Source organism: Giraffa tippelskirchi, chromosome 10 (genome assembly GCF_054371585.1).
Source record: "Giraffa tippelskirchi isolate mGirTip1 chromosome 10, T2T-mGirTip1v1.2.pri, whole genome shotgun sequence".
In the NCBI taxonomy this organism is placed as follows: Eukaryota; Metazoa; Chordata; class Mammalia; order Artiodactyla; family Giraffidae; genus Giraffa; species Giraffa tippelskirchi.
Window position 1 is genome coordinate 71672891 of NC_137284.1, and position 27265 is coordinate 71700155.

Below are 27265 nucleotides of genomic sequence, written 5' to 3' on the forward strand. Positions count from 1 at the left end.
TTCTCCAAGCCAAGATTCAGCAATACGTGAACCGTGAACTTCAAGATGTTCAAGCTGGTTTTAGAAAAGGCAGAGGAGCCAGAGATCAAATTGCCAACATCCACTGGATCATCAAAAAAGCAAGCGAGTTCCAGAATAACATCTACTTCTGCTTTATTGACTATGCCAAAGCCTTTGACTGTGTGGATCACAATAAACTGTGGAAAATTCTAAAAGAGATGGGAATACCAGACCACCTGACCTGGCTCTTGAGAAACCTGTATGCAGGTCAGGAAGCAACAGTTAGAACTGGACATGGAACAACTGACTGGTTCCAAATAGGAAAACGAGTACGTCAAGGCTGTATATTGTCACCCTACTTATTTAACTTATATGCAGAGTACATCATGAGAAATGCTGGGCTGGAGGAAGCACAAGCTGGAATCAAGATTGCCGGGAGAAATATCAATAACCTCAGATATGTAGATGCAACCACCCTTATAGAAGAAAGTGAAGAAGAACTAAAAAGCCTCTTGATGAAAGTGAAAGAGAAGAGTGAAAAAGTTGGCTTAAAGCTCAATATTCAGAAAACTAAGATCATGGCATCCAGTCCCATCACTTCATGGGAAATTGATGGACAAACAGTGGAAACAGTGGCTGACTTTATTTTTGGGGGGACTCCAAAATCACTGCAGATGGTGACTGCACCCAAGAAATTAAAAGACGCTTACTCCTTGGAAGGAAGGTTATGACCAACCTAGATAGCATATTAAAAAGCAGAGACATTACTTTGTCAACAAAGGTCCGTCTAGTCAAGGCTATGGTTTTTCCAGTGGTCATGTATGGATGTGAGAGTTGGACTATAAAGAAAGCTGAGCACCGAATAATTGATGCTTTTGAACTGTGGTGTTGGAGAACTCTTGAGAGTCCCTTGGAGTGCAAGGAGATCCAACCAGTCCATCCTAAAGGAGATCAGTCCTGGGTGTTCACTGGAAGGACTGATGTTGAAGCTGAAACTCCAATCCTTTGGCCACTTCATGCGAAGAGCTGACTCATTTGAAAAGACCATGATGCTGGGAAAGATTGAGGGCAGGAGGAGAAGGGGACAACAGAGGATGAGATGGTTGGATGTCATCATCAACTCGGTGGACATGGGTTTGGACGGACTTCAGGAATTGGTGATGGACAGGGAGGCCTGGCATGCTGTACTTCCTGGGCTCACAAAGAGTTGGACACGACTGATCAACTGAACTGAACTGAACTGATTCATTAGAAGGGCTGATCCTGAAGCAGAAGCTCCAATATCTTGGCCACCTGATGCGAAGAACTGACTCACTGGCAATGATTCTGATGCTGGAAAGACTGAAGGCAGAAGGTGAATGGGACGACAGAGGATGAGATGGTTGGATGGCATCACTAACTCGATGGACATGAGTTTGAGCAAGCTCCCGGATTTGGTGATGGACAGGAAAGCCTGGCATGCTGCAGTCCATAGGGTCACAAAGATCCGGACACAACTATGACTGAACTGATTCATAATCTAAAACTCAGAGTCATGAAAATGAATTATACCTAAGTGGATAATTTCTCATAAACCGGTAAATGATTACCTCATTTTATTATTTTATAACATATTAAACATTTGCAAGAGATCAGTGTTACTCAGATAAGAAGAACATAGGTAGCCTAAAGATGACATAATAAGGCTTCAAAGTTCGAGAAAAGAAAAATGAACTTAATGATATTTAGTGCCCAGCTAACCGACAATGTGACTCAGTTGCCTAAGAATAACTAGGTCCTGAGCCAGAGATTTTTCTGCCCCCAGATGCATCACCGTTTCACTAACATCTTTCTCAAGGATGGCATCAGGAAAGGAAAACATAGGGAATTCCCTGGTAGGCTGGTTGTTAAGAGTCTGCCTTGCAATTCAGGGGATGTCGGTTCCGTTCCTAGTCAGGAAAGTAAGATCTCACAGGCCATTGGGCAACCAAGACCTCGTGCCGCAGAGACTGAGCCCTCACACTCCAGAGCCCGAGAGCCACAACTAGAGAGCCTGCGGGCTGCAACTACTAAGCCAGCGTGCCACAATTGGACAGTCTTTGTGCCGCAGTAAAGGACCCCACGTGATGCAACTGGTACCTGACACAGACATAGTTTTTTTAAAAAAATAAGAAGAAACATGGTCTTTAAAAAAAAGAAAGTAAACCATAAAATTCACATGCTTCTTCTGAACAACTGGCCAAAACGAGTTTATTTGCAACAATAGTCTTTTTGTCTGCTTAGATAAAGGAAAACAATTCTCCTTAGATTCAGAAAAATGAGAAGGGCTGTATTGAGGGAAAATAAAGACAAATGTTAATAATAAATTATAAGCAAGTGATTGCGACTTTCCTAGTAGACATAATAATATACTTGTTTTAGGAAGCTTTAAATTTCTGTGACCAGCAGCTAACATGTCTAATTAGTCCATATATTAAAGAGAATTTTCACTCCCTAAATTAAAATATGCTATTAGAACCAAATAAAATATGACAGTATATATCATTCGTATCCTATAATGTAGGGTGTGATTACATTTTTTTTAATCCTGTTATTTAAAATTTATTTCTTTTAGGTAGTCAGTTAATTCATTTTTGGCTTCTCTGGTGGCTCAGTGGTAAAGAATCCACCTGCAATACAGAGGACTTGGGTTCAATCCCTGGGTTGGGAAGATACCCTGAAGAAGGAAATACTGGTTTCCAGTATTGGAAGTAGTGGAACCCACTCCAGTCTTCTTTCCTGGGAAACCCCATGGACACAGGAGCCTGAAGGGTTACCGTACATGGGGTCGCAAGAGAGTCGGACACAAATTACTGACTAAACAACGTTTGTGGTTGTGATTACTTCTGTTAATTTACGGACGTGATTCTTTGTCTTACTGCTTAGAGAGTGCTATCTGCCTGTATCCTCCCATTTCCTCTGCAAGGGCAGAAAGCCACAAAACTGTACGTAACTTATCAGCAAATGATTAGAAACAGGCAGCCAGAGGAGAAATACTGGAACATTAGGAAATTTTTACTTTCGTAAAAATTTTTTATTTTAGAATAGATTTTTAGCTGAAAGGACATCATTTTTAAATCTCTCCCTATTGAGTATCAAGAGGCACCTGTAAAACATCAGCAAACATTTAAAATGTTACTCCTACCTTTTATGTAATTCAGCACTGACTGCCAAGCCTGTTATAATTAAAATCTAATTTATATTAAAATTTAAATAAGGAAATGTTTTGAGTATTTTTATATACTTGTCTGTTTTGCAGAATTTGCTTAATTTTGATTTAACCCCAAAATTTTACCCACCCCACCATATCTAGAATTTTCTCCTAGAAATGGTGCTTTCTGTCAGTAGTCCTGCATGATTTTTTCCCCTTGCCAAAGACATTTAAGGCATGGTACATATTCCTAACTTTGGGCTTCACTGGTGGCTCAGACGGTAAAGAATCTGTCTTCTATGCAGGAGACTCAGGTTTGACCTCTGGGTTGAGAAGATCTCCTGGAGAAGGAAATGGCAACCCACTCCAGTATTCTTCCTTGGAGAATTCCGTGGACAGAGGAGCCTGGTGAGCTGCAGTCCATGGGGTCACAAAGAGTTGGACATGACTGTGCAACTAACACACACCACACACACAATTTCTTAACAGGTCCACCTGCTCTGTGGCATCCTCCTGGCACCAACCCTGTTGATAATCCTGATATAAATACTTTGAAGTAGTTTACTTAGACAATAAAGGTGAACTGTGCTACAAATAGTACTGTAGTTTCCCTCCTCTCCTATTGAAAGCACCCTTTGAGTCCCATATACTTTCTTCATCTCTCTCCTCAAACTGGCTGAGGAAGCTTCTACACACTCTTAATTAGGTAAAAATGGAATCTGCCAGGCAAGAGTACTGGAGTGTGTTGCCATCCTCTTCTCCAGGTGATCTTCCTGACTCAGAGACTGAGGCCAGTTCTCCGCATTGCAGGCAGATTGTTTACCATCTGAGCCACCAGGGAAGCCCACATTAGAAAGGATTGCTTCCCAACTCTCTTCCCATTATAAATCAGGAAGTAGAGACACTGGGGAACTTCTCTGCAATCATACAAGGAGGAGTGGCCAGAGGAGACACTGAGAAGCCTGACGCTCCACTGTTCTGCAACTGGGGCTGCAGTTAGAGTGGAAAGTGTGGTTACCAGGCAGTTGCAGAGGTCAGCTCCATCCTCGGAGTGTGGAAACAGTGAGGAGCACGCAGTGCGGCATGTGATATGAGGACTGCATGCTTAGGGACAAAAAGGGTAAGAGCAGAGGAAAGGAATGCCTTCCAACACAGGGCATCTGAAACGGTAATTCTTCTTGCAGTGATAGCCTCCTCACCCAAGAACATGACCATTGAAAAGATGGTGTTTGGATATGTGACATTTCATGTCAGGTTTTTAAAATAGCAATTTGCTAACATTTAGGTGGTGAAGAAACCTACATTCTGATAATGCAGACAAATAAAGACCCCTTAATAGCTTTTCTTTTCTGAATTACATATGTGCAGTTATATATGTTTTGACCTGTGGCACTCATGTTTACCACGTATCACCTTCATAGAAGATCTAGAAAATGTATGCAGGTGATGGATAAAGTATATTTTACCTGTCAGTCTCAAACACAACTCATTTAAGGAACACTTCAGAGGAATATAACAGTTCCTGGGGTGAGTTAAGATGTTTTAACAAGTATCGATATAGTTATCAAGCACTCAGCAGTATACCTAATATACAACAGAAATGCTTTTCTTGCTAAGAAACTAAAACTGTCTTCTAACATTGAAATTCATAACATCCATGATGTGCTTTGTTTTTAGCTAGAGAAATCCACAATGCTCTGTAGTACTGTCTGTCTGCTCCTAATACAATGTAAGTTACAGCGAAGTTAAAAAGTTCTGTCTTATTTTTTCCATTTTGTCAGTTTGCGTGGGTTTTTTAAACTATTTTGTCTACTATTGTACCTTATAAGTCTATAACATTAAATATAACATTGAACAATAAGACATTTCTAAATAAACTAATGAACAGATGTTATATCTTAAGCAATATTGACAGGCTTTTAGGTTAAAAGTACATGTAATATTCTCAGGTAAATCAAAAGATTACCTTCTCTACAAAAACTACTTATAAAATGGGCATATGTGCATTGGAATATCTCTGTAACAGAGAATCCATGAGTTACAATAGCTCTACTTAATCACACTCTATGAATTTTACATCTTCTCTTATTGTACAAAAACATGGCAAACAAATAAACAAACACTGCTTTTATGTAACCTAAAAACTACAAAGATGAGCATAACAAAGTTCAATTAAATATTTATTGAATTAATAAATGAAGTTAAAGCTAGGCTGCCAATTTGAACAAAGTCAACATAATAAACAAAAAGATGTAAGAAGCTGGTCACTGAGATAAATATTTTTTCAATGGCAACAATACAAAAATCAGGCAAAGTGAATATATACTTCTAAAATAGCAGCAGTCTTGGCCATAGCTTAAATTCTTAATCATAGAACCAGTGAAACATCGAAAACAAAGTTTCAGTTAAAGTAAGTTATGGCTTGATGGCAACAGCCTGATGTAACTCAGAAAACTGAGTTATATAATAATCCCAGATGTAAGAGAAAATCCAAGAGTCATGATTGGAAACCTTCATCTTATGAAGTAAGGGTGAGCAAATCTTTTCTGTAAAGAAGCACGTCTTAAGTATTTTGTTTTATGAGCCAAATGATCTTTGTTACAACTACTCAACTCTGCTCTTATAGCATGAAAGTCGCCATAGAAAATACAAATGAATGAACGTAACTGCATTTCAATAAAACTTTAATTATTAAAAACAAGCACTCTTCAGATCTGGCCCATGAGCAGTAATTCACCAATCCCTATTCAAAAATTTGCTTCCAACTAAAATCAGCTATACCTCAGAAACCAGTCTTTCATGCATATAATCACAAGGAAAAATTATTAAATGAAAAAGAGAAACTGAGTTTTAAAGAGTCACAGAATTAAAGGAAGATAATAGTACCCAGTTCTAATTTTATTTTTTCCCATTAAGTACCCAAGCAACTACAAAGTCCTTAAATTGCATAATTTTAATTTTTAAAGTGGAAACCATGGCGATTTATATGGAATTCTTTAAAGAAAAAGATCAATGAATTTTAATTATTTAAAAGACATATCTTTCAATTAATATATTCCAAACAGGATTTCAAAGTAGCTCTTACATTATTCAGCAAAAAAATTCAAGTTAAGGACTTCCCTCGTTACCCAGTGATTAAGAATCACCTGTCAATGCAGGGCACATGGGTTCGATCCCTGGTCCTAGGGGATTCCACATGCTGCAGAGTAACTAAGCCCATGGGTCTCAACTACTGAGCCTGTGTCCTAGACCCACAACTACTGAACCCTGGGAGCTCCAGAGACCATGCTCTGCAACAGAAGTCACCACAAAAGCCTGAACACCACAACTAGAGAAACCCCATGGGCAGCAATGAAGATACAGTGCAGCCAAAAAAATAAAATTCAAGTTCAAGTTAAGATCAAAATAACATAATATTCATTCTACTTTTTGATGGATAAAATAACTAAGCTGTAAACATTTCTATACATTTTAAAATCAATTATAAGATACACTTCAGGTCTCCAACTGAGGGAACAGGAGATAATTTTTGTTGTTTTTTGAACATCTGGGAATTCTTTATAGTTATACGCTCATATGGCCTGGTGGAAATGTACTGTATTTTTAGGCAGTACATGGAAACCTGTGGAAATGGTTCTCACAGGCACAGTTTTAACATTAGAGTGAACAAAATGGATTTGTAAACATACATAAAGGGAAATTGAAAAACTGGAAGAATTTTAAAGCCTGATGCTGAGAAATCTGAAACTGCTCAGTTTTTTAAATATAACAAACTCAAATCACAGTACTCTCTAAAGTATCCTAATTTCATTCTCCATTTCTATTGAAACTAAAAAGAATTCCATTAGGATAATAAAATATTTAAATCGAAGAAACAGAATGACAGCTTAAACAAAGGGGAAAATGGTTTTGCCTGTTGCTATGAGTCATTCTGGACTTAAGTTATTGAATGTTTTTTTATCAATCCCAAAGCCTCTGACCTTTGACTTCATCCAAAACAATACTATGCCTCAAATCCAAGGTTTATACAAAACCAGACTGCTTTAACATAGGCAGTTGTATCATTTTCCATATTCTCATTATTGGAAAAATGAACTCACCAATTAGGTGGAAGTTGTGTTTTTTATCCTAAAAGTAAATTATCCTAAAAAATCCATATATAAGATATACTTAACAGATATATCTAGAATTTGTTCTACAATATACACAAATTTCATATGAATGTTTCTTATGAATATTTTCCTTTATCCAAAACTCAGCAATAGGGCTTCCCAGGTGGTGCTAGTGGTAAAGAACGTGCCTACCAATACAGGAGACTTAAGAGATGCAGGTTTGATCCCTGGGTCAGGAAGATTCCCTGGAGAAGGAAATGGCAACCCACTCCAGTATTCTTGCCTGGGGAATTCCATGGGCAGAGGAGCTTTTCAGGCTACAGTCCATAGAGTTCCAAAGAGTTGGACATGACTGAAGCGACTTAACACACCCACATGCACACATAACAAAACTCAGCAATAGCAATCGAAGTCTTTACCCTTTGGAGCTACAAATTCACAAAAGTCCCTGAGAGCCAAGAGTGCAAAGGAACCACACAGATGACAGAGGGGGAGAAAGAGAGCCCCCTCTAAACCTGTGTATAATGTCCTGGTAAACTCTGAAAACTGCACATGTATAGACTGACTCTAACAAACACTGCAAAAGATTTGAAAACTGAACTTGGATGCAGAACACTGCTCAGGTGCCAGACTTTTCCTTGATGGTACACATGTGCGATGATTGGATAACACTGCAAAAGCTTCAAAAACTAAACTGACTCTGAAACCACAGCCCTCAGGAGGCAAGGTAGGATTTGCAATCTGAATACAACTAGGCGGATACATTGTCAAAACAAAACAAATCAACATTTTTGGCAGCATTTTAATGGGACACAGAATTTCACAGTATAATACTTAAAATATAGTGAATGCAATAGAGAATTTCAATAGACATGAATTTGAGAAAACTCTGGGAGATACTGAAGGAGAGAGGAACCTGGTGTGCTGCATGCAGTCCATGGGGTCGCAAAGAGTCTGACATGACCTAGCAACTGAACAACAACAAGAACTCAAAGAAGTGGAAAAATCTCAACAACTGTCAAGGCAAAAGAAAATAAATAGACACCAACATCAAGATGACCCAGAGGGTGGAATTATCAAAAACTTTTAAGCATGTATGACAACCACGTCCCATAAAGTGAGAATAAAAACTCTCAAAATGAAGGGAATGATATACATCTCATCAAAGAAACCATAAATTACAATTCAACTAAAAAATGGGCAAAGAACTTAGACATATTTCCAAATATGTGCAGATGGCCAATAAGCACATTGAAAAGATGCTAACCATCAGAGAAATGAAAATCAAACCCACAGTAAGACACCAATTACATCTACTAGGAAATCTATTATCAAAAGATTAATAAACAAATAACAAGGATATAGGTAAGGATATAGAGAAATTGGAACGCTTGTGCACTGTCAGTGGGAATATAAAGCAGTGTAGCTGCTAGGAAGAGTGGTGCAGCAGTTCCTCGAAAAATTAAAAATATAATCCAGCAGTTTTATAATGCTTCTGGTTATAGTACACTCCAAATGACTGAAAGCATAATCTTGAAGAGATAGTTATATAACCATGTTCATAACAGTATTACTCACAATAATCAAAGGTAGAATCAACCATCAACAGACGAATGAATAAATAAAATGTAATATATACCTACAATGAAATATTATTCAACTTTAAAAAGAAAGGACATTCTGACACACAGTAAAACATGGGTGAACCTTGAGACATTATGCTAAGTGAAATAAGCCAGTCATAAAAAGAATAATACTGTATGATTCTACTCAGACAAGGTAAGATAAGAATTGATAAGAATAGAAAGCAAAATGGTTGTTGCCAGAGGTTCAGGGCAAGAACAATGAGAGGTTAATATTTAATGAGTTAGAGAGTTTCAGTTTTTCAAGATGAAAAATGAAATGCAAGGATGGCTGTACAATAATGTGAATATACTTAATGCCACAGAGCTGCATATTTAAAAATGGTTAAATTTTGTGCTGTATATATTGACAACAAGTTTAAACAATAATTAAAAGGAAAATAATTATAAAAAAGGGAAATTTTGTAATTTAAAAAAACAAGAAATGAAATTTGGTATGGATGGTGGTGGTTTAGTCACTCAGTCATGTCTGACTCTTTGTGACCCCATGGACTGTAGCCTGCCAGGCTCCTCTGTCCATGGGATTCTCCAGAAAAGAATACTGGAGTGGATGAGTTCAGTTTAAAAAAAAAAAAAAAGTCAAGGTCAATAGAGCAAAGACTTACTATGGAGATAGATCATTGAAATTTTCAAATCAGAACAAAAGAAGGAATATAACTGAATCAAGACAGTAGAGTCTCAGGAACTTGGTGGTGGTGGTTTAGTTGCTAAGTTGTGTCCAACTCTTGTGACCCCATGCACTGTAGCCCTCCAGGTTCCTCTGTCCATGGGATTCTCCAGAAAAGAATACTGGAGTGGGTTGACATTTCCTTCTCCAGAGGATCTTTCCAACCCAGGAATCAAACCTGGGTCTCTTGCATTGCAGGCAGATTCTTTACTGACTGAGCTACAAGGGAAGCCACCCAGAAACTTGGAGGACAATATAAATATGAAATCTGACATGCGTATTGTTAGAGCTCTAAAAGAAGGAGAGACAGAGACTAATGCAGAAAAAATGTATGTATTTTAGAAAAGAATGACTCTCCAATACACTTGAAACTAGCACAATACTGTAAATCAATTACACTTCACTAAAATGTTTTCAATAAAATATAAATTAAATTGGAATGCTAACAAATTCCTAAACAATCCAAATTAATGTATAAGAGAGTAAAAAGAATCAAAAAACGGTATTCAAACACAAAACAATTATAAGTGGTACATGTAAGCTTGACCATGTCAGTAATTGCATTAAATATAAATGGTCTACACAAACATAAAAGAAAATAAAGCAATTTGGATTTAAAAAAATAAGTAAATAAAATACTGCCTACAAGAAACCAATATTAAATAAAATGATATTGTTAGGGTAAAACTAAAATGAAGGGCAGAAAAAAATCAACCATGAATACATCAACCAAAAGGAAGCTATAATGACAGTATTAAATCCAAATAAAGAAGACCATGTTCTGTTTAGTCAACAAGTCATGTCCAATTCTTTTGTGACCCCATGGACTGTAGCCTGCCAGTCTCCTCTGTCCATGAGTTTTCCCAAACAAGAATACTGGGGTGGGTTGCCATTTCCTTTTCCAAGGGATCTTCCCAACTCAAGGATTGAACCTGGGTTCCTACATTGCAGGTGGATTCTTTACCACTGAGCCACCAGGTAAAGGAAAATTTCCATAAACAGGTCATTACATAGTGATAAGGAAGTTGATTCACCAAGAAGATATAGATCACATCCCATGTCCCCAAATAAACTTTAAACATTTTGAAAAATTGAAATCATATAAAGTATATTCTTTGCCTACAATTATACAAAAAAAAAAAATCAATGGCTGACATACATCTTGAAAATCCCCAAATATCTGGATATTAAATGTGGTCCACTGGAGAAGGGAATAGCAAACCACTCCAGTATTCTTGGCTCGAGAACCCCATGAACAATATGAAAAGGCAAAAAAATATGACACTGGAAGATGAGTCACCCCAGGTTGATAGGTATCCAATATGCTACTGGAGCAAAGCTGAGAAATAGCTCCAGAAGGAATAAAGAGGCAGGGCCAAAGCAGAAATGACACTCAAGAGTGGATGTGTCTGGGGTTGACAGTAAAGACCGATGCTGTAAAGAACAATTTTGCATAGGAACATGGAATGTTAAGTCCATGAATTGGAAAACCGGACATGGTCAAGCAGGAGATGGCAAAAGGAGATATCGTCATTTTAGGAATCAGTGAACTAAAATGAACTGGAATGGGTGCATTTAATTCAGATGACCATTATATCTACTACTGTTGCCAACAATCCCTTAGAAGAAATGGAGCAGTCCTCATAGTCAACAAAGGGTCAGAAATGCAATACTTAGGTACAATCTCAAAAACAACAGAATGATGTTTCCAAGGCAAACCACTCAACATCACAGTAATCCAAGTCTTTTCCCCAACCAGTAATGCAGAAGAAGCTGAAGTTGAATGGTTACATGAAGACCTACAAGACCTTCTAAAACTAACACCAGAAAAAGATGTCCTTTTCATCACAGGGGACAGGAATACAAAGGGAGGAGGAAGTCAAGAGATACCCAGAATAACAGGCAAGTTTGGCCTTGGAGTACAACATGAAGCAGGGCAAAGGCTAACAGAGTTTTGCCAAGAGAACACACTGGTCATAGCAAACACCCTCTTCCAACAACACAAGAGACGACTATACACAAGGACATCACCGGATGGCCAACACTGAAATCAGACTGATTATATTTTTTGCAGCCAAATATGGAGAAGCTCTATACAGTCAGCAAAATCAAGACCTGGAGCTGACTGTGGTTCAGATCATCAGCTCCTTACTGCAAAATTCAGGCTTAAATTGAAAAAAGTAGGGGAAGGCACCAGGCCATTCATGTATGACATAAATCAAATCCCTTATGATTATACAGTGAAGGTGACAAAAAGACTCAAGGGATTAGATCTCATAGGCAGAGTGCCTAAAGAACTATGGACAGAGGTTTGTAACATTGTGCAGGGGGTGGTGACTAAAACCATCACAAAGAAAAAGAAATGCAAGAAGGCAAAGGGGTTGTCTGAGGATGCTTACAAATAGCTGAGAAGAGAAGCAAAATCAAAGGAGAAAGGGGAAGATATATCCAACTGAATGCAGAGTTCCAGAGAAGAGCAAGGAGAGAAAAGAAAGCCTTTTAAGTAAACAATGCAAAGAAATAAAGGAAAACAATAGAATGGGAAAGAATAGAGATCACGTCAAGAAAACTGGAGATACCAAGGGAACATTTCATACAAAAATGGGTACAATAAAGGACAGAAGCAGAAGAGATTGAGATGGCAAGAATACACCGAAGTCTATACCAAAAAAATAAAAAGTCTTAATAACCCAGATAACCACAATGGTGGCCACTCGCCTACAGCCAGACATCATAAAGTGTTAGGTCAACTGGCCTTAGGAAGTATTACTAAGAACAAAGTTAGTGGAGGTGATAGAATTCCAGTTGAGCTATTTCAAATCCTAAAAGATGATGCTGTAAAAGGGCTGTACTCAATATGCCAACAAATTTGGAAAACTCAGCAGTGGCCACAGGGCTGGAAAAGGTCAGTTTTCGGCCACTCCCAAAAAAGAAAAGGAAATCAACCCTGAATATTCATTGGAAGGACTGATGCTGAAGCTGAAGCTCTGATAATTTGGTTACCTGATGTGAAGAACTGACTCATTGTAAAAGAACCCGAAGCTGTGAAAGATTGAGGGCAGGAGACAAAGAAGGTGACAGAGGATGAGATGGTTGAATGGCATCATCGACTCAATGGACATGAGTTTGAGAAAACTCCAGGAGATAGTGAAGGACAGGGAAGTCTGGCATGCTGCAGTCCATGGAGTTACAAAGAGTTGGACACAACTTAGCAACTGAACAAAAACAACAAAAAAGTTCAAAGGCAAATGATTTAAAAACACTCCCCAAAGACAAAAGATGCTAATAAGTTTCTTCTTCACATAATCTGTTTCCTTTTAAACTACAGTAGGAGATGGGCTTCCCTGGAAGCTCAGCTGTTACAGAATCTGCCTGCAATGCAGGAGACTCTGGTTGATTCACGGGTCAGGAAGATCTTCTGGAGAAGGGAGAGGTTACTCACTCTAGTATTCTCAGGATTCCCTGATGGCTCAGATGGTAAAGAATCTGCCTTGCAACGAGGGAGACCTGGGTTCGATCCCTGGGTTGGGAAGATCCCTTGGAGGAGGGCATGGCAACCCACTCCACTCTTTTTGCCTGGAGAATCCCCATGGACAAAGGAGCCTGGTGGGCTACATACATACAGTCTGTGGGGTCCCAAAGAGTTGGACAGGACTGAGTGACTAAGCACAGCACAGTAGGAGGTAAACGGCAACAGTAAATACATGATAATTTTATAAAAGCTGGGCATCTTATTACATGGGTCATCAAATGAAGAGTTATTTTGTTTGGAATTTTTGTGGATGTGTTAAACAACTGTGGTTTTCCAAGCACTGCAACCACCAAGTAAATTTTGTTGTATCTGTCTATACACCGACTGTACTAACTTCTTCCATCAACTCATAAGAGAGAAGATATGTTCAAGAAAATATAAACCATACAGAGAGGAGATTAATAAAGGCTTCTTGGCTGTTGTCCAGTATAGAGGGGGAAAAAAAAGACCAACTTCAAATTTGACTGGAACTTGTTTAAGACATCTGAATGTTTTTAAAGGCAGCTTTGAGATCCTCTCTTTGGCTGCTGATGAAGCACTTTGGCTGCTGAATTTAGGAATGGAGTAGTTACTTGGATGACTTTGGCACCTAGGAAACAAAGTAGAATGTACTGCAGGACAGTAACAGATGGAACTGACATACACCAAGAATAGTATGGCACTTGCAATGATTTTTTTTTCTGCTGGCATCTGGGGATATTTAGGGAGGAGCCCAAAATGGGATATTAGTTATTCCAAAACCATATGAAGTACAGTTGTGAGCAGAACATCTGAAGATTCATACTTACGCCTGTAATGCTTTAGAATTTAAAATAAAGAATTCGTGGAATATGAAGACTAATGAAAACATCCATGCATACACACACAATCTTACATGAATTATTGGGAAAATAGTCGGCTAAACCATTTTCCTTTGGTTTTAAGAAAAAAAAATGTAGTATATATACAGTATTATCAAAAACTTTTTATTCTCTGAACCAGAATCATCTTTTGGATCTCTCAGAGTACTTTTAAATTTCCTTCCTAAATAGAATCTTATATACCCAGTTGAAGGCAGAATATCAATGACTTGTTTTTACATAATTATATTTCCCTCAAGATATTACTCAGAGTATGTGACACATAAAAGTATTCGGTGAGCATATGTATACTAGAAGGTACATCTATCTACCAAGAGACAGTAATTTGCTATTGCTAAAATGTCTACATAAGCATTTTTAAAGATAAAGCTGCTAAACTACTACCAATGATAACTAATATTTATCATGCATTTGGTACAGTGGTAAAGAATCCACCTGCCAATGCATGAGACCTGGGCTTGATCCCCACGTTGAGAAGATCCCCTGGAGAAGGAAATGGCTATACCCTCCAATATTCTTGCCTGGGAAATTCCATGGACAGAGGAGTCAGTTGGACATGACTTAGCTACTAATAACAACATCATGCACTCATTATTGTTATAGCAACATGAAGAGCATTAATTGCACTGCATGACCTAGGCATCAAACCCTACATAAATCTGGTTCAGTCTCCATTTATGACAAAGGATATAAAGGCATGGATAAGGAATTATAACCATTGTATGTATCTTGGAGTGTCTCAAGTCTTACATCAATTTTGACACCATGTTGGAAAATCAAACTCTAATTGCATAGTAAAACAGTGAGAGAAGTGATATGGAATAATGAATTAAAATATTTCTATCTGATTCAAAGTTTTCAGAATCATGTTATACAGTTCCCTGAAAAATTTTTCATTTTGTTAAAGCATTTTTTTTCTGTCATGCTCTCTGATGAAACTGTGCTGTGCTTAGTCACTCAGGCGTGTCCAACTCTTTTGAGATTCCATGGACTGCAGCCCACCAGGCTCCTCTGTCCATGGGGATTCTAGAGGCAAGAATGGAGTGAGTTGCCATGCCCTCCTCCAAGGGATCTTCCCAACCTAGGAATCTAACCCAGGTCTCCTGCATTGCAGGCAGATTCTTTATCATGTGAGCCACCAGGAAAGCCCAAGAATACTACAGTGGGTAGCCTACCCCTTGCTCTAGGGGAACTTCCTGACCCAGGAATTGAATTGTGTCTCCAGCATTGCAGGCCGATTCTTTACCAGCTGAGCTACCAATTCTCTTTGTTTGTTTCTTAGCACTGTATTCTTTGATAAACCAAAAAAAAAAAAAAAAAAGGTGCATTTTGAAATTAAGAATTTAGAAAGTCTTAATTTGAAATTAAGAAATTAACTCAAAGTTGCTAGTGGTAGACTGTATAATGTTTCTTAAAGGTGTCCTTGTTCAAATTCTAGAAATTGTGGATTTGCTAACTACTCCTTTAAATGGCAAAAGGAGTTTTTCAGATGTGCTTAAATTAAGGATCTCAAAATGGGAAGACTTCCCTAGATTATCTGGCTGAAGTGAATGCAATCACAAGAGTAGTTACAAGAGGGTAGAAAAAGGTTTAGAATGAAAGATGTGACAGTAGAAGCATATTGAAGCGATACTCTTTGAAGATGGAGGAAAAGGCCACAGCGAGGAAAGCAGGCGGCCTTCATATGCTAGAAAAGCAATGTCAAGGCACCTCCCCTAAAGCCTTGAAAAGAAACATACCCATGTTGACACCTTGATCTTAGGACTTCTGATCTTAGAAACTATAAGATACTAAACAGTGTTGTTTTAAGTCCCAAGGTTTTATGCCATTAGTCGCTAGTTACATTAGCAATAGGAAACTGAAAGTGAAAGTTGCTCAGTCTCAATCGTGTCCGACTCTGTGACCTCATGGAGTATACAGTCCATGGAATTCTCCAGGCCAGAATACTGAAGTAGGTAGCCTTTCCCTTCTCCAGGGGATCTTGCCAACCCAGGGATCGAACTCAGGTCTTCCACATTGCAGGCAGATTCTTTACCAGGTGAGCCACTAGGGAAGCCCAAGAATACTGGAGTGGGTAGCCTAGCCCTTCTCCAGTGGATCTTCCTGATCCAGGAATCGAAATGAGGTCTCCTGCAATGCAGGTGGATTCCTTACAAGCTGAGCTATCAGAGAAGTCCAGCAATAGGAAAGTAATACATTTTTCCATACATTTGTGTGGTAAATAATATCTAGAGCTGTTTCAGATATCTCTTAAAAAAAAAAACAACTATTGTTGATGTTAATTTTCATCAGCAGAGAATTCCTCATAGAATGACCAGTAATAGTGGCCATTACATTTGGAAAGACTGCATTCATTGAACATATTTATATGAAAAAAAGCTATGCTTTCTGAACATGAGCAATAAAATAAGGTTATAAATCAATGGAAAGGTTGCTAAAATTTTTAGTTTTTTTTTAAGAAATATATAATTAACAGAAGTATATAAAGTTTTAGTCAAATGAAATGTTATAATAATAACTTGATAAATATGTTGGACCATATAGACCGCAGGTTCTCAACGCATGCTGCACATTATCATCACTTGGGGAATTCGAGCGATAAATTCCATTTCCTGACCCTACCCTGAGAGACTCTGATTTAACAGTTGGGGTAAGACCCAGACATTAGTATGCATTGAAAGGCCTGCAGGTGACATTAACATATAGCTAGGAAGGCTGAGAACGAGCAATATAATCTTTTATACAAGTCTATAACCCTTAATTAGTAATTTAAAATTCGGTTGAGAGATAAAAGGTTCACAGCTACAACATAAGAAGGCAACAAATACATTATATAGGAGTGTACCTGCTATGCTCTCTGTTATATTAGAGAATGCGGTGCCTCCTATATAACGATAATGGCAGATTTATTGATCAAATCATAACTGTTTGCCTAATTTTTCTAATCTCATTAGGTGCTTATGTGGCAATGTTACTCACTGGTTGAGGTATATGGGAAGTATTTTAAAGAAAATATTACATTAAAATTTAAGACTTTCTTAACAGAAAAACTGAATATGAACTATAGACCTTAAAAACATATTTTCCAAATTAAAATATATTAATATGAATAATTAATATCCATTAAAATGTTCTAATAAAAAATTAGAATCTGTCTTGTTATCACCACAACCAAATTTACAGGGCTAAGAATACACAGATAATGATAAACAGGTCAAATTCATGAATTTTGTTAATCTTCATGTATCTTTTTTACCAAGCCTTAAGCTTTAAGATAAAAACAAAACAAATTCAGTTCAGTTCAGTTCAGTCGCTCAGTCGTGTCCGACTCTTTGCGACCCCATGAATTGCAGCACGCCAGGCCTCCCTGTCCATCACCAAATCCCGGAGTCTACCCAAACTCATGTTCATCGAGTCGGTGATGCCCTCCAACCATCTCATCCTCTGTCGTCCCCTTCTCCTCCCGCCCCCAATCCTACCCAGCATTAGGGTCTTTTCCAATGAGTCAACTCTTCACATGAGGTGGCCAAAGTATTGGAGTTTCAGCTTCAACATCAGACCTTCCAATGAACACCCAGGATTGATCTCTTTTAGGATGGATTGATTGGATCTCCTTGCAGTCCAAGGGACTCTCAAGAGTCTTCTCCAACACCACAGTTCAAAAGCATCAATTCTGCGGCACTCAGCTTTCTTCACCGTCCAACTCTCACATCCATACATGACCACTGGAAAAACCATAGCCTTGACTAGACGGACTTTTGTTGGCAAAGTAATGTCTCTGCTTTTAAATATGCTATCTAGGTTGGCCATAACCTTCCTTCCAAGGAGTAAGCGTCTTTTAATTTCATGGCTGCAGTCACCATCAGCAGTGATTCTGGAGCCCAAAAAAATAAAGTCTGACACTGTTTCCACTGTTTCCCCATCTATTTCCCGTGGAGTGATGGGACCAGATGCCATGATCTTAGTTTTCTGAACGTTGAGCTTTAAGCCAGCTTTTTCACTCTCCTCCTTCACCTTCATCAAGAGGCTCTTTAGTTCTTCTTCACTCTCTGCCATAAAGGTGGTGTCATCCACATATCTGAGGTTATTGATATTTCTCCCGGCAATCTTGATTCCAGCTTGTGTTTCTTCTAGCCCAGCGTTTCTCATGATATACTCTTCATATAAGTTAAATAAGCAGGGTGACAATATACAGCCTTGACGTACTCCTTTTCCTATTTGGAACCAGTCTGTTGTTCCATGTCCAGTTCTAACTGTTGCTTCCTCACCTGCATACAGGTTTCTCAAGAGACAGGTCAGATGGTCTGGTATTCCCATCTCTTTCAGAATTTTCCACAGTTTATTGTGATCCACACAGTCAAAGGCTTTGGCATAGTCAATAAAGCAGAAATAGATGTTTTTCTGGAACTCTGTTGCTTTTTCGATGATCCAGCGGATATTGGCAATTTGATCTCTGGTTCCTCTGCCTTTTCTGAAACCAGCTTGAACATCTGGAAGTTATTATGTGGTATCAAATACACCAAAACAAAAATAGAAACTTAATGGCATGAAATAGGCAATTTTCACTGCTTTAATCCAAGCTTTTTCATTATGGTACTTTTTTTTTTTCAAAATAGCATCCTATTTGAAAATAGAACACCTTTCCCAAGTCAAAAAAAAAAGCATAAATTATTAAATTAATGCAAGTATGTGATACTTGTTATTCCACAGCCTATGTATAATTATCTCCCTCCACACATGTAACAATGTTTCTTTATACTAAGAAACATTTAGAAATAGTATAAACACTAAATATTATAAAAACCAAAGAGCAGTGCTCATATTCTTCAACAAATATCAATTATTTCTTAAATCAGACCATTTGTTTACAGTAAATAACTTACACAGATTTTTAATCTATTCCATATAGAGTGCATACACACAGAAACAATGTAATTAATCACTAATGAGCAACAGAACTAGTGTAATTTTTATTATCATCAATATTTATTTCTCAGTCTGTAACCTAATGTTCAACTGCTAGAAGGATGGCAAATTTACCAATGAACAATAAATAAAAACATATGCAATCCATACTCTGCATCTGTTTCATAAAATATCTCTTGACATGTAACTGAAATATATTATTTCAGATTCTTCTATAATTGTCCAACTAATTGGTATTAGCCAACCTTAACAGGGATAGCAGGAGAAATACCTTCTCTGGGATAAGTTATGTCAATGATTATATGCCTGAAATAATTTTAATTAGTATTAAAAGTTTAAAATTTTTTAAAGTTTATGACGTAATTCCACAGTGATCAGAGAACAGCTCTGTATGATTTTAATAACCTTAGAGCATAAAATTTTTTCACCTTGTTTTATGTCCCTGGATATGTTCCAGTGTCTTCTAGTTTATATTCTAGGAGAATCTGAACAGAATTTATATCCTACTGTTGTGTGAAAATTGTATAAATTTTAATTATGTTAATTGGTTCATGGTGCCTTTCAGGTCTATTATATTCCTCTATTTTTCTGTATATTCATTCTATTAATTTTTGAGAGTTTTATATTGAAAATGAAAAAAAGTGAAAGTGAAAGTTGCTCAGTTGTGTCCAACTCTTTGCAACCCCATGGACCATACAGTCCATGGAATTCTCTAGGCCAGAATACTGGAGTGGATAACCTTTCCCTTCTCCAGGGGATCTTCCCAACCCAGGGATCTAACCCAGGTCTCCTGCATTGCAGGTGGATTCTTTACCAGCTGAGCCACAAGAAACATCAACTAAAAATCTTAATTTATCTACTTAAAAAATAATTTTAATATATAATGGAGCTATATGTAACTTTGTCCTGTATTTTCCAAGTCTCCTATAAATATGTTATCATACTTTCATAATTAAAAAAATAAAAGAGAAAAAAATTTTAAGTTTATGATATATGAAAGGGTTTATTAGGAATTTTTAGGAGGTGGTAAATAAGTCACAGTAAAATTTCTTGTTTCAACAGAAAATGAAAAGTATAGACTGTCACTGTGGTTTATAAACATCATTTCAATAACATGCTAAAAATCAGCCCACTGGGAACAAAACCCGTCTGTAACAAAGTATTAAATAGATAAGTATGCCATAAATTATCCAATAGAAATCTCTCGTGTTACTCAAAATAATTTGGGTGTAGATGGGACTTCAGAGAGCATCTACTCCACACTTCTCATTTTAAGAAGAGGAGATTGATGCTCAAAGAATTATATTTATCATTTTCATAGCAAATAAATACATTAATAGTGAAACATCATTACTAGTGAAGCATCAGTACTGGCTTCCTGATTTCCACTTCCAAACTCTACTCACCCATAGCACTTTTTAAGCAATTAGAACTCACCCAAAGTTTCATTGTGAGTTGTGCTGAGATGTTTTTTTCTTACCCTTTTGAACTTCTTCAGGCAACCCATGTCCTTCAACTTTCAACACACTGCTCTACCTTAAATCAAAAAAATCAGGACCAAAAAAGGTCTGATGATCCATCTTCACCCTTGTTAACTTCCATCCTGTGCCAGTGAGAGAGTTGACAAAGTAACAAAAATTCCTTGTGATTTATTTAAGCCCTTTCTGTATCTGTCCGAAGAAAGAATTTACCAGAAAAGACTGATAAAGAAAACGCTAAATCAAGTCTTAAACAATGAGGACATTATTGTCTCAATCTCCCAAGTGTTTTACAATCAACGTCCCAGTTCCCCATCTCAAGAGTGCAGGGTTTCTGCACCATTTTCATTTGCTGTCATCAGTGCAGACTTCATCTGGAGGTTAGTTTGGTTTTTGTTGATATAGAAGGAATGGAAACGTTCCTATTTTCCTCTGATGGGAGTGAAAATGGTTTTCCATAAGCTTCTCCTAAAAGTCTAAACAAATTTCCCTGAAGCCTCCAAAAAATTTCTCCTTGCATCCCAACTGCCAGAATTCAGTCATGCCCTAAAGCAATCATCAGCAAGGGAGAAAAGATTATCTTTAGACCTAACAGCACATCTCTGAAACAAAGGACAGGATGGTTTTCCCTATGACACATGACTTTATGCAACAAGATAGTGAACAACATGTAGGTTCTATGAGAAAAGGAAGGAGGGGATCACGGTTGCTGAGCAGTCAGCCCTCAAAGTTCATTACTCCTTTAGCTATAAAATTTCCATACACAGCCTTATTGCCTTATTTTCAAAACTCCCAGCCCTACCCACATGCTCCTATCCCTTCCCTAAAGGAGAAGACTCAGAGTCTCATATGGTCCCTGCATTAAGCTTCAAGTCCAGATCCTTAGGTAATGGCCACTATTGCCAGTAGGTCCAAATTGCTTAGTGAACTCCATCTAAATGATAAGGTATCTACACCTTCATATCTACACACCAATCAACAGTGGAATAAGACCAGCAAGCAACTATAAAATGCCAGAAAGAGGATCAATAAAAAGCAATCAAAAGTAATCATGGGTCCAAAATGTGCTCATACTCTCTTCCAGGACAGGGGAAGAACAGATTTCCAGTCTGGAAAAGCAACAAGTTCTTGGGTGGCCCACATTTCTGCTCTCTGCTACTGCTGCTGCTAAGTCGCTTCAGTCGTGTCCGACTCTGTGCGACCCCATAGACGGCAGCCCACCAGGCTCCGCCATCCCTGGGATTGTCCAGGCAAGAATACTGGAGTGGGTTGCCATTTCCTTCTCCAGTGCATGAAAGGGAAAAGTGAAAGTGAAGTTGCTCAGTCGTGTCCGACTCTTAGCGACCCCATGGACTGAAGCCTGCCAGGCTCCTCCGTGCATGAGATTTTCCAGGCAAAAGAGTACTGGAGTGGGGTGCCATTGCCTTCTCCCCTCATCCATTTTCTTCTATGGATGCATTGCTGAATGTGGCTATCATGTGCATGCCCACTTGCTTCAGTTGTGTCCGACTCTTTGAGACCCCATGGACCATAACCCACCAGACTCCTCTGTCCATAAAACTTCCCGGCAACAATACTGGAGTGTGTTGCTATTTCCTCCTCCAGGGGATCTTCCCTAGCCCGGGATCAAGCCCTCATCTCCTGTGTACCCTGCACTGGTAGGTGTATTCTCTACTACTGAGCAACCTGGAAAGCCTGAATGCAGCTATTAGGCAAGATCTAAGAAATATTTTTAATATTCTAATTTTAGTCTATAATTTAATATTTTTCTCATGTATAAGAAGTTGGAAATGAAGTATGTAAGTGAAAGAAAAGTTTTGTTTCATAATTTCCACTTTTCAGAAAAGGTTTTCCAGTTACAATTTAGAGAGGATGGCATAATTAGTCAATAAAAAGAAAGCCTTTCTTTTTTCAATTTCATTATGATAGCAAAGTTAAAAACAAAATTTCCAATAGCTTTAATTTGTACAATCAAATGTTATTCAACGATGTAGAGACTAAATGACAAAGATGAGGTTGTCGTTGCTCAGGTATCACCCTCCTGCTACCAAGCTTATGACTTCAGGCCCTTTGAGCATAAGGACCTTATGATTTCCTTTCTGCGTTACTCGTATGTGTTTAATTAGCCATGGTACACTGAAAACACAAACCCAGTCACTAAGCAAATTTCTAGGGTATTTTCTATTCCCAAAGCCTGAACTCCATGATAATATTTCTGGACTATGGCCCAATAAGTACATCAACAGCTTTTTGCTTAGTTTAGACAGAAAGATGCTTTATTAATATTTTAATAACCCATGCTAGAACAGAGGAAACATATGAAATAGGTCATTTTCCTGATTCCTTTTCATGCCTAATTTCTGCAAATTAACGTTATAACTATACTAGCTATTTCATTTTCCTGTTAACCTTAAAACACCTAAAGCAACTCATTAAACAAAGAGCAAACATCAGCAGTGATCAGCTCAATTATTGCTATCATGAAGGAAATACAGATACACAAAACATTAGGAAAACCCTCAAGGCTCCATGTAAAAAGGAATACAACCACAACTTGGTAAATACATACACAATCTGATAGTTTAGAGAGCATGCAGAATGGAGAAAAATTTAATAATAATTTCTTAAGAACGGGGGAGCGGATGTAGAAGATACACAGATGGATGAGAGGCTGGAGAGTCAAATGTTTTCCACAGAAGCCAAACCAGGAAGAGCATCAGGAAGGATCTGGAGGTTTGTATGGCTGAAGCAGGTACTTATGTTAGAGATCAGTGAGCATGTGTAAAAGTTGGGAAGTGCAAATACCCAGCATGACCGCCTCAGGCTGCAATGTGACCTAGCTTGTGATCTTAGATAAATGAAGAGTTCTTCAATGTGAGGAGGAAATGCATGATTTTGGATGAAGTCATGATTTCCATCTATAAATAATATTTACTGTGTGTTATTTTATAGCTAGGGAAATGGGAACAAATGTGTGGTGTGAGACAAATATATGGCAAAGCACAGGAGTGTTATAAAAAAAGGTTTGCATCAAAGTACATGTTCAATGACACAGATACTGGTATGGTTTCAAAACCATACTCAGTGATTGAAATGGTTAGTATACATCTGTTCCTGCTGCTGCTAAGTCGCTTCAGTTGTGTCCAACTCTGTGTGATCCAATAGATGGCAGCCCACCAGGCTCCTCTGTCCCTGGGATTCACCAGGCAAGAATACTGGAGTGGGCTGCCATTTCCTTCTCCAGCATACATCTATATATATATAATATATTCAAACAATGTTTCCTACAGTATTACAATTGTTAATATTAGAGGACTAGATATCAGACTGGCTTGAGAGTCTATTCTACATCTTCCTCTGATAGCAGCAAGACCATGACCCACTTATACAAACTCCCTAAGCCTCAGCTTCCTCACACCATGGTGATAACCCCCTAACAAAGTCATTGCAATCATAACATTGACTTCCCTGGTAACTCAATGGTAAATAATCTGCCTGCCAATGCAGGAGATGTGGGTTCAATCCCTGGGTCAAGAATACTCCTGGAGAAGGAAATGGCAACCGACTCCAATATTCTTTCCTGGGAATCCCAAAGACAAAGGAGCCTGGTGGGCTATAGTCCATGGAGTTGCAAAGAGTCAGACACAACTTAGCAGCTAAACAACAACAGAAACAACAATCATAATATCAAGTAATGATCCTAGAGATCTAAATTCAGTGTTAGAACATCGTACTTCCTCAGTAAATAACATTATTTGTCATCATCAACTGCCCAACTTCTCAAAAACAGTATAATAGATATTAAATTGCATTTACTTTCATGCACATTTCAAAAGAAGTATCTCATTTTACAAAGATAATCTGAAGATAATGACAATTGTGTCATATTTTCCAACCCAAATGTATTTTATAATAACATGTCAGGTCTTTCAGCTCCATGAGAAGTTTCTATATAATTTCAAAGAATCATTATTTCAACTTTTTTAGCAATAATAATTTAAAAAAGAAGAAAAATAGAAAAAGGAAACAAAAAAGGTCAATTTAAATGCGATTGAATGACTTCCACACAAACATTTAATATGTCTCAACATCATCATCTTCTGGCCCCTGGAGGATAAACACATGAATAATCATGTAGATTTCAGTGGCTGCAGTTTCTTCTCTTTGGCTGATATAGGTTATCAGGACCAGAGTGAATCTTAGCATGAGCATAGCTGAGACTATCTCACTAGCAACCAGTGTAGTAACAGGGAAGATATCCCCTAAAGGTGAATAAATGCACAACAAATGTACTGATAGAAACCTGAGGACTCACAGAAGCCAATTAACAACAGAAGAGCCGTTTTGCTGCGACCAGATCCCATTTAAAATTCACAGAGATAAAAAGTACCCAAAATAAATGTATACTGTGCATCCATCCCTGCCCAGACAATAATACTGTCTGGAAAACTGTGGCTGCATATTTACCATCTGGCAACTGGGAAACATTAGCAATGGAGCAGCTAGCTGCTTGAACAAGAGCTACCACATACCCACATGCACGGAAAATCTGAGTCAGCAACAACGTCAGAAGCATATGTCCTGCCAAAGAATGAATATTCACAGTGTTGCCAGTACCACACAGGTTGAATTAAACGCAAACGCCAACAACTCTTAAAATTCAACATTGATATTCTGCCTGACAGCAACATCAAAGATCAAAACATAGCAATGATATGGGATAATTCCTCAAGGGTTTGTATATAGTCAGTGTGAGGAAATGAATCAGAGACTAGTTATAATCTTCAGAAGAATGGCTTTTCTGAGCAGAGAAATGCACATCTGAGCAGAAGAGAATGCACATCACACAGAGAATCCCCAAGTGCATGTATACGAGGCAAACAGGCTTTGGAAATCATTTGCAAAGATGTAATGGCTTTAGCCTTTAAAATCTGAGTATGTTGATTTCTCTCTCTCTCAAGTCGTAAAATGTATGTATCGCTACCCTAAAACCATTCAGCATTAAGAATCAGAAGGACTCTCAGATACTAAGTATATATTCCCGTATCTCTCCTACAACTGTTCTTTGCTTTATCATAGTCTATATCAAGATCAAATTTAAAAGTTCAAACACAGAAAACTAGACTTGCAAACATGAGGCTAAAATGAAAGTTCATCCAAACATATAAACATCAAATCAGCCTACAGACACGTAAACCAAATGCCTCCCTGCTAGCATATGCGTTTACTCTGACAAGGCTCTGTCTTCATTGCTCCCACTGTTTCATTTCAAGGTATCTGGCCAAGGTTAAGCTAGAAACCTATTTTTAATTGCTGACTTTTGATAGAAGATATCTCTAACTTGGAAATACTGCTTCAAATAATGTATAATGCAGAGAAATAATGGTTTGAATTTCTTGTAAGCATCAGAAACAAAGAATTAGGTACAGTGCCGTTTGGATCACTGTGTTACCAAATGAACCAAGTAACTATAATTAAACAATAAGCATTCCTCAATAGATTTATTCCATTTGGCTTCCCCTGGATAACTGACAATAAAAAGAAATCTTCCAAAAAACACAGGTCCGATCATGTTTTTCCTGCAGTTAACAAACTTTCAAAGACCTCCCTTGTCTTTAGAAGCAGCAACTATTAGTGTGGCTTTTGGGGCCAACGTCAATCTGGCAATCTCACAGTGAAGAGAAGAGGTTTTCCCAACATTGCCAAGAATATTATCAACTTATCAACTTCACAATTGCTCACATACTATACACCATCCTGCATGATTGTAGAACTTTCAGTAGTTATCAACTGAAGAATGCATAAGAATGAAATTAGTAATGATTTTATCAATTATAACATCTACATATATATGAAAATAGTATGTATAATTACTATCTACACAAAATTTTGAGAGCAGAAGAGGTTTGAAGACCTCTATAGTGGCTTTCTACTTCATAGTTGAGGCAAAAGTGTTGCTCAGCCGTGTCCAACTCTGTGACCCCATGGATTGTAGCCAGCCAGGCTCCTCTGTCCATGGAATTTTCCAGGTAAGGATACTGGACTGGGTGGTCACCCCCTTCTCCAGGGGAATCTCCCCAACCCAGGGATCGAACCCGGGTTTCTTTCACTGCAGGCATATTCTTTACCACCTGAGCCACCACGGAAACCCTTATGGTTAAGGAACCACTCATATAGTGAAAAGAATAAGAAATGAGGAATTCCTTGGGCACTGTTGTTGCTCCACTGCCTAGCACTACGCTTGCAAGAAGTGTGCCATGTTTATTTGCTAAAAGAATGAAACAGGTCTCTTGCTGCAGCAACACCAGTGAGAGCAGTAGGACTGTAGGCTTGGAGCGTAACTTCTTGGATTGTTTTAAGAAAACGGCAGACAAGCTGGACATGGGGGAAATGGTCAGCTTCAATAATGCCAATCTGAAGACAGAGATGCAGGAGAACACCCTGCTGGCCAAAGAGATCATTGAGTATGAGAAGCAAGCAAAGTGAAATTTCCTAAGGACCTGAGGAATTCTCCACCCCACCATCTTAGAGAGCCCAGTCATGATGTGGAGTAAGAGTCACCTGCAGGATGGACACAAGTGACAAGTCACTCTGTGAATCCAGGTACTCCATGCAGATGCCACTGGCCTGTGGGTCTTTGAGGAGACCCTCCAAACAGACTGCCCTGTGTAGGGTATTTGAATAAGGATGGCTACAATAATAACTGCAATGTGGCTGAAAAGAATGGGCAATGAGTGAGTTTAGGTCTGTTTAATGTAAGCAAATTGAACTAGTTATGAGTTTGCCAGACAGAAAAACACTTCCCTGGTTTGACCTGATATTATAAAAAAGTATTTGTATGACTAATGAAAATAAAACACATCTAGTGACCAAAAAAA

At 38.1% G+C, this 27265-nt stretch overlaps 1 protein-coding gene across 11 annotated transcripts in view; it reads right to left on the reverse strand.

Annotated features, from left to right (window-relative positions):
* CRPPA (CDP-L-ribitol pyrophosphorylase A) overlaps positions 1 to 27265 on the reverse strand; it is a 417735-nt gene that overhangs the window by 149336 nt on the left and 241134 nt on the right. Inside the window, exon 10 of one of the 11 annotated variants that reach the window (XM_081537644.1) lies at positions 9909 to 13712. The exons of the other annotated variants lie outside the window; for them this stretch is intronic. Within the exon in view, the coding sequence (XP_081393770.1) occupies positions 13692 to 13712 (21 nt within the window). The 3' untranslated portion in view covers positions 9909 to 13691. Of the gene's footprint in view, positions 1 to 9908; positions 13713 to 27265 lie in introns of those variants that run through there. 11 annotated transcript variants of the gene reach the window in all.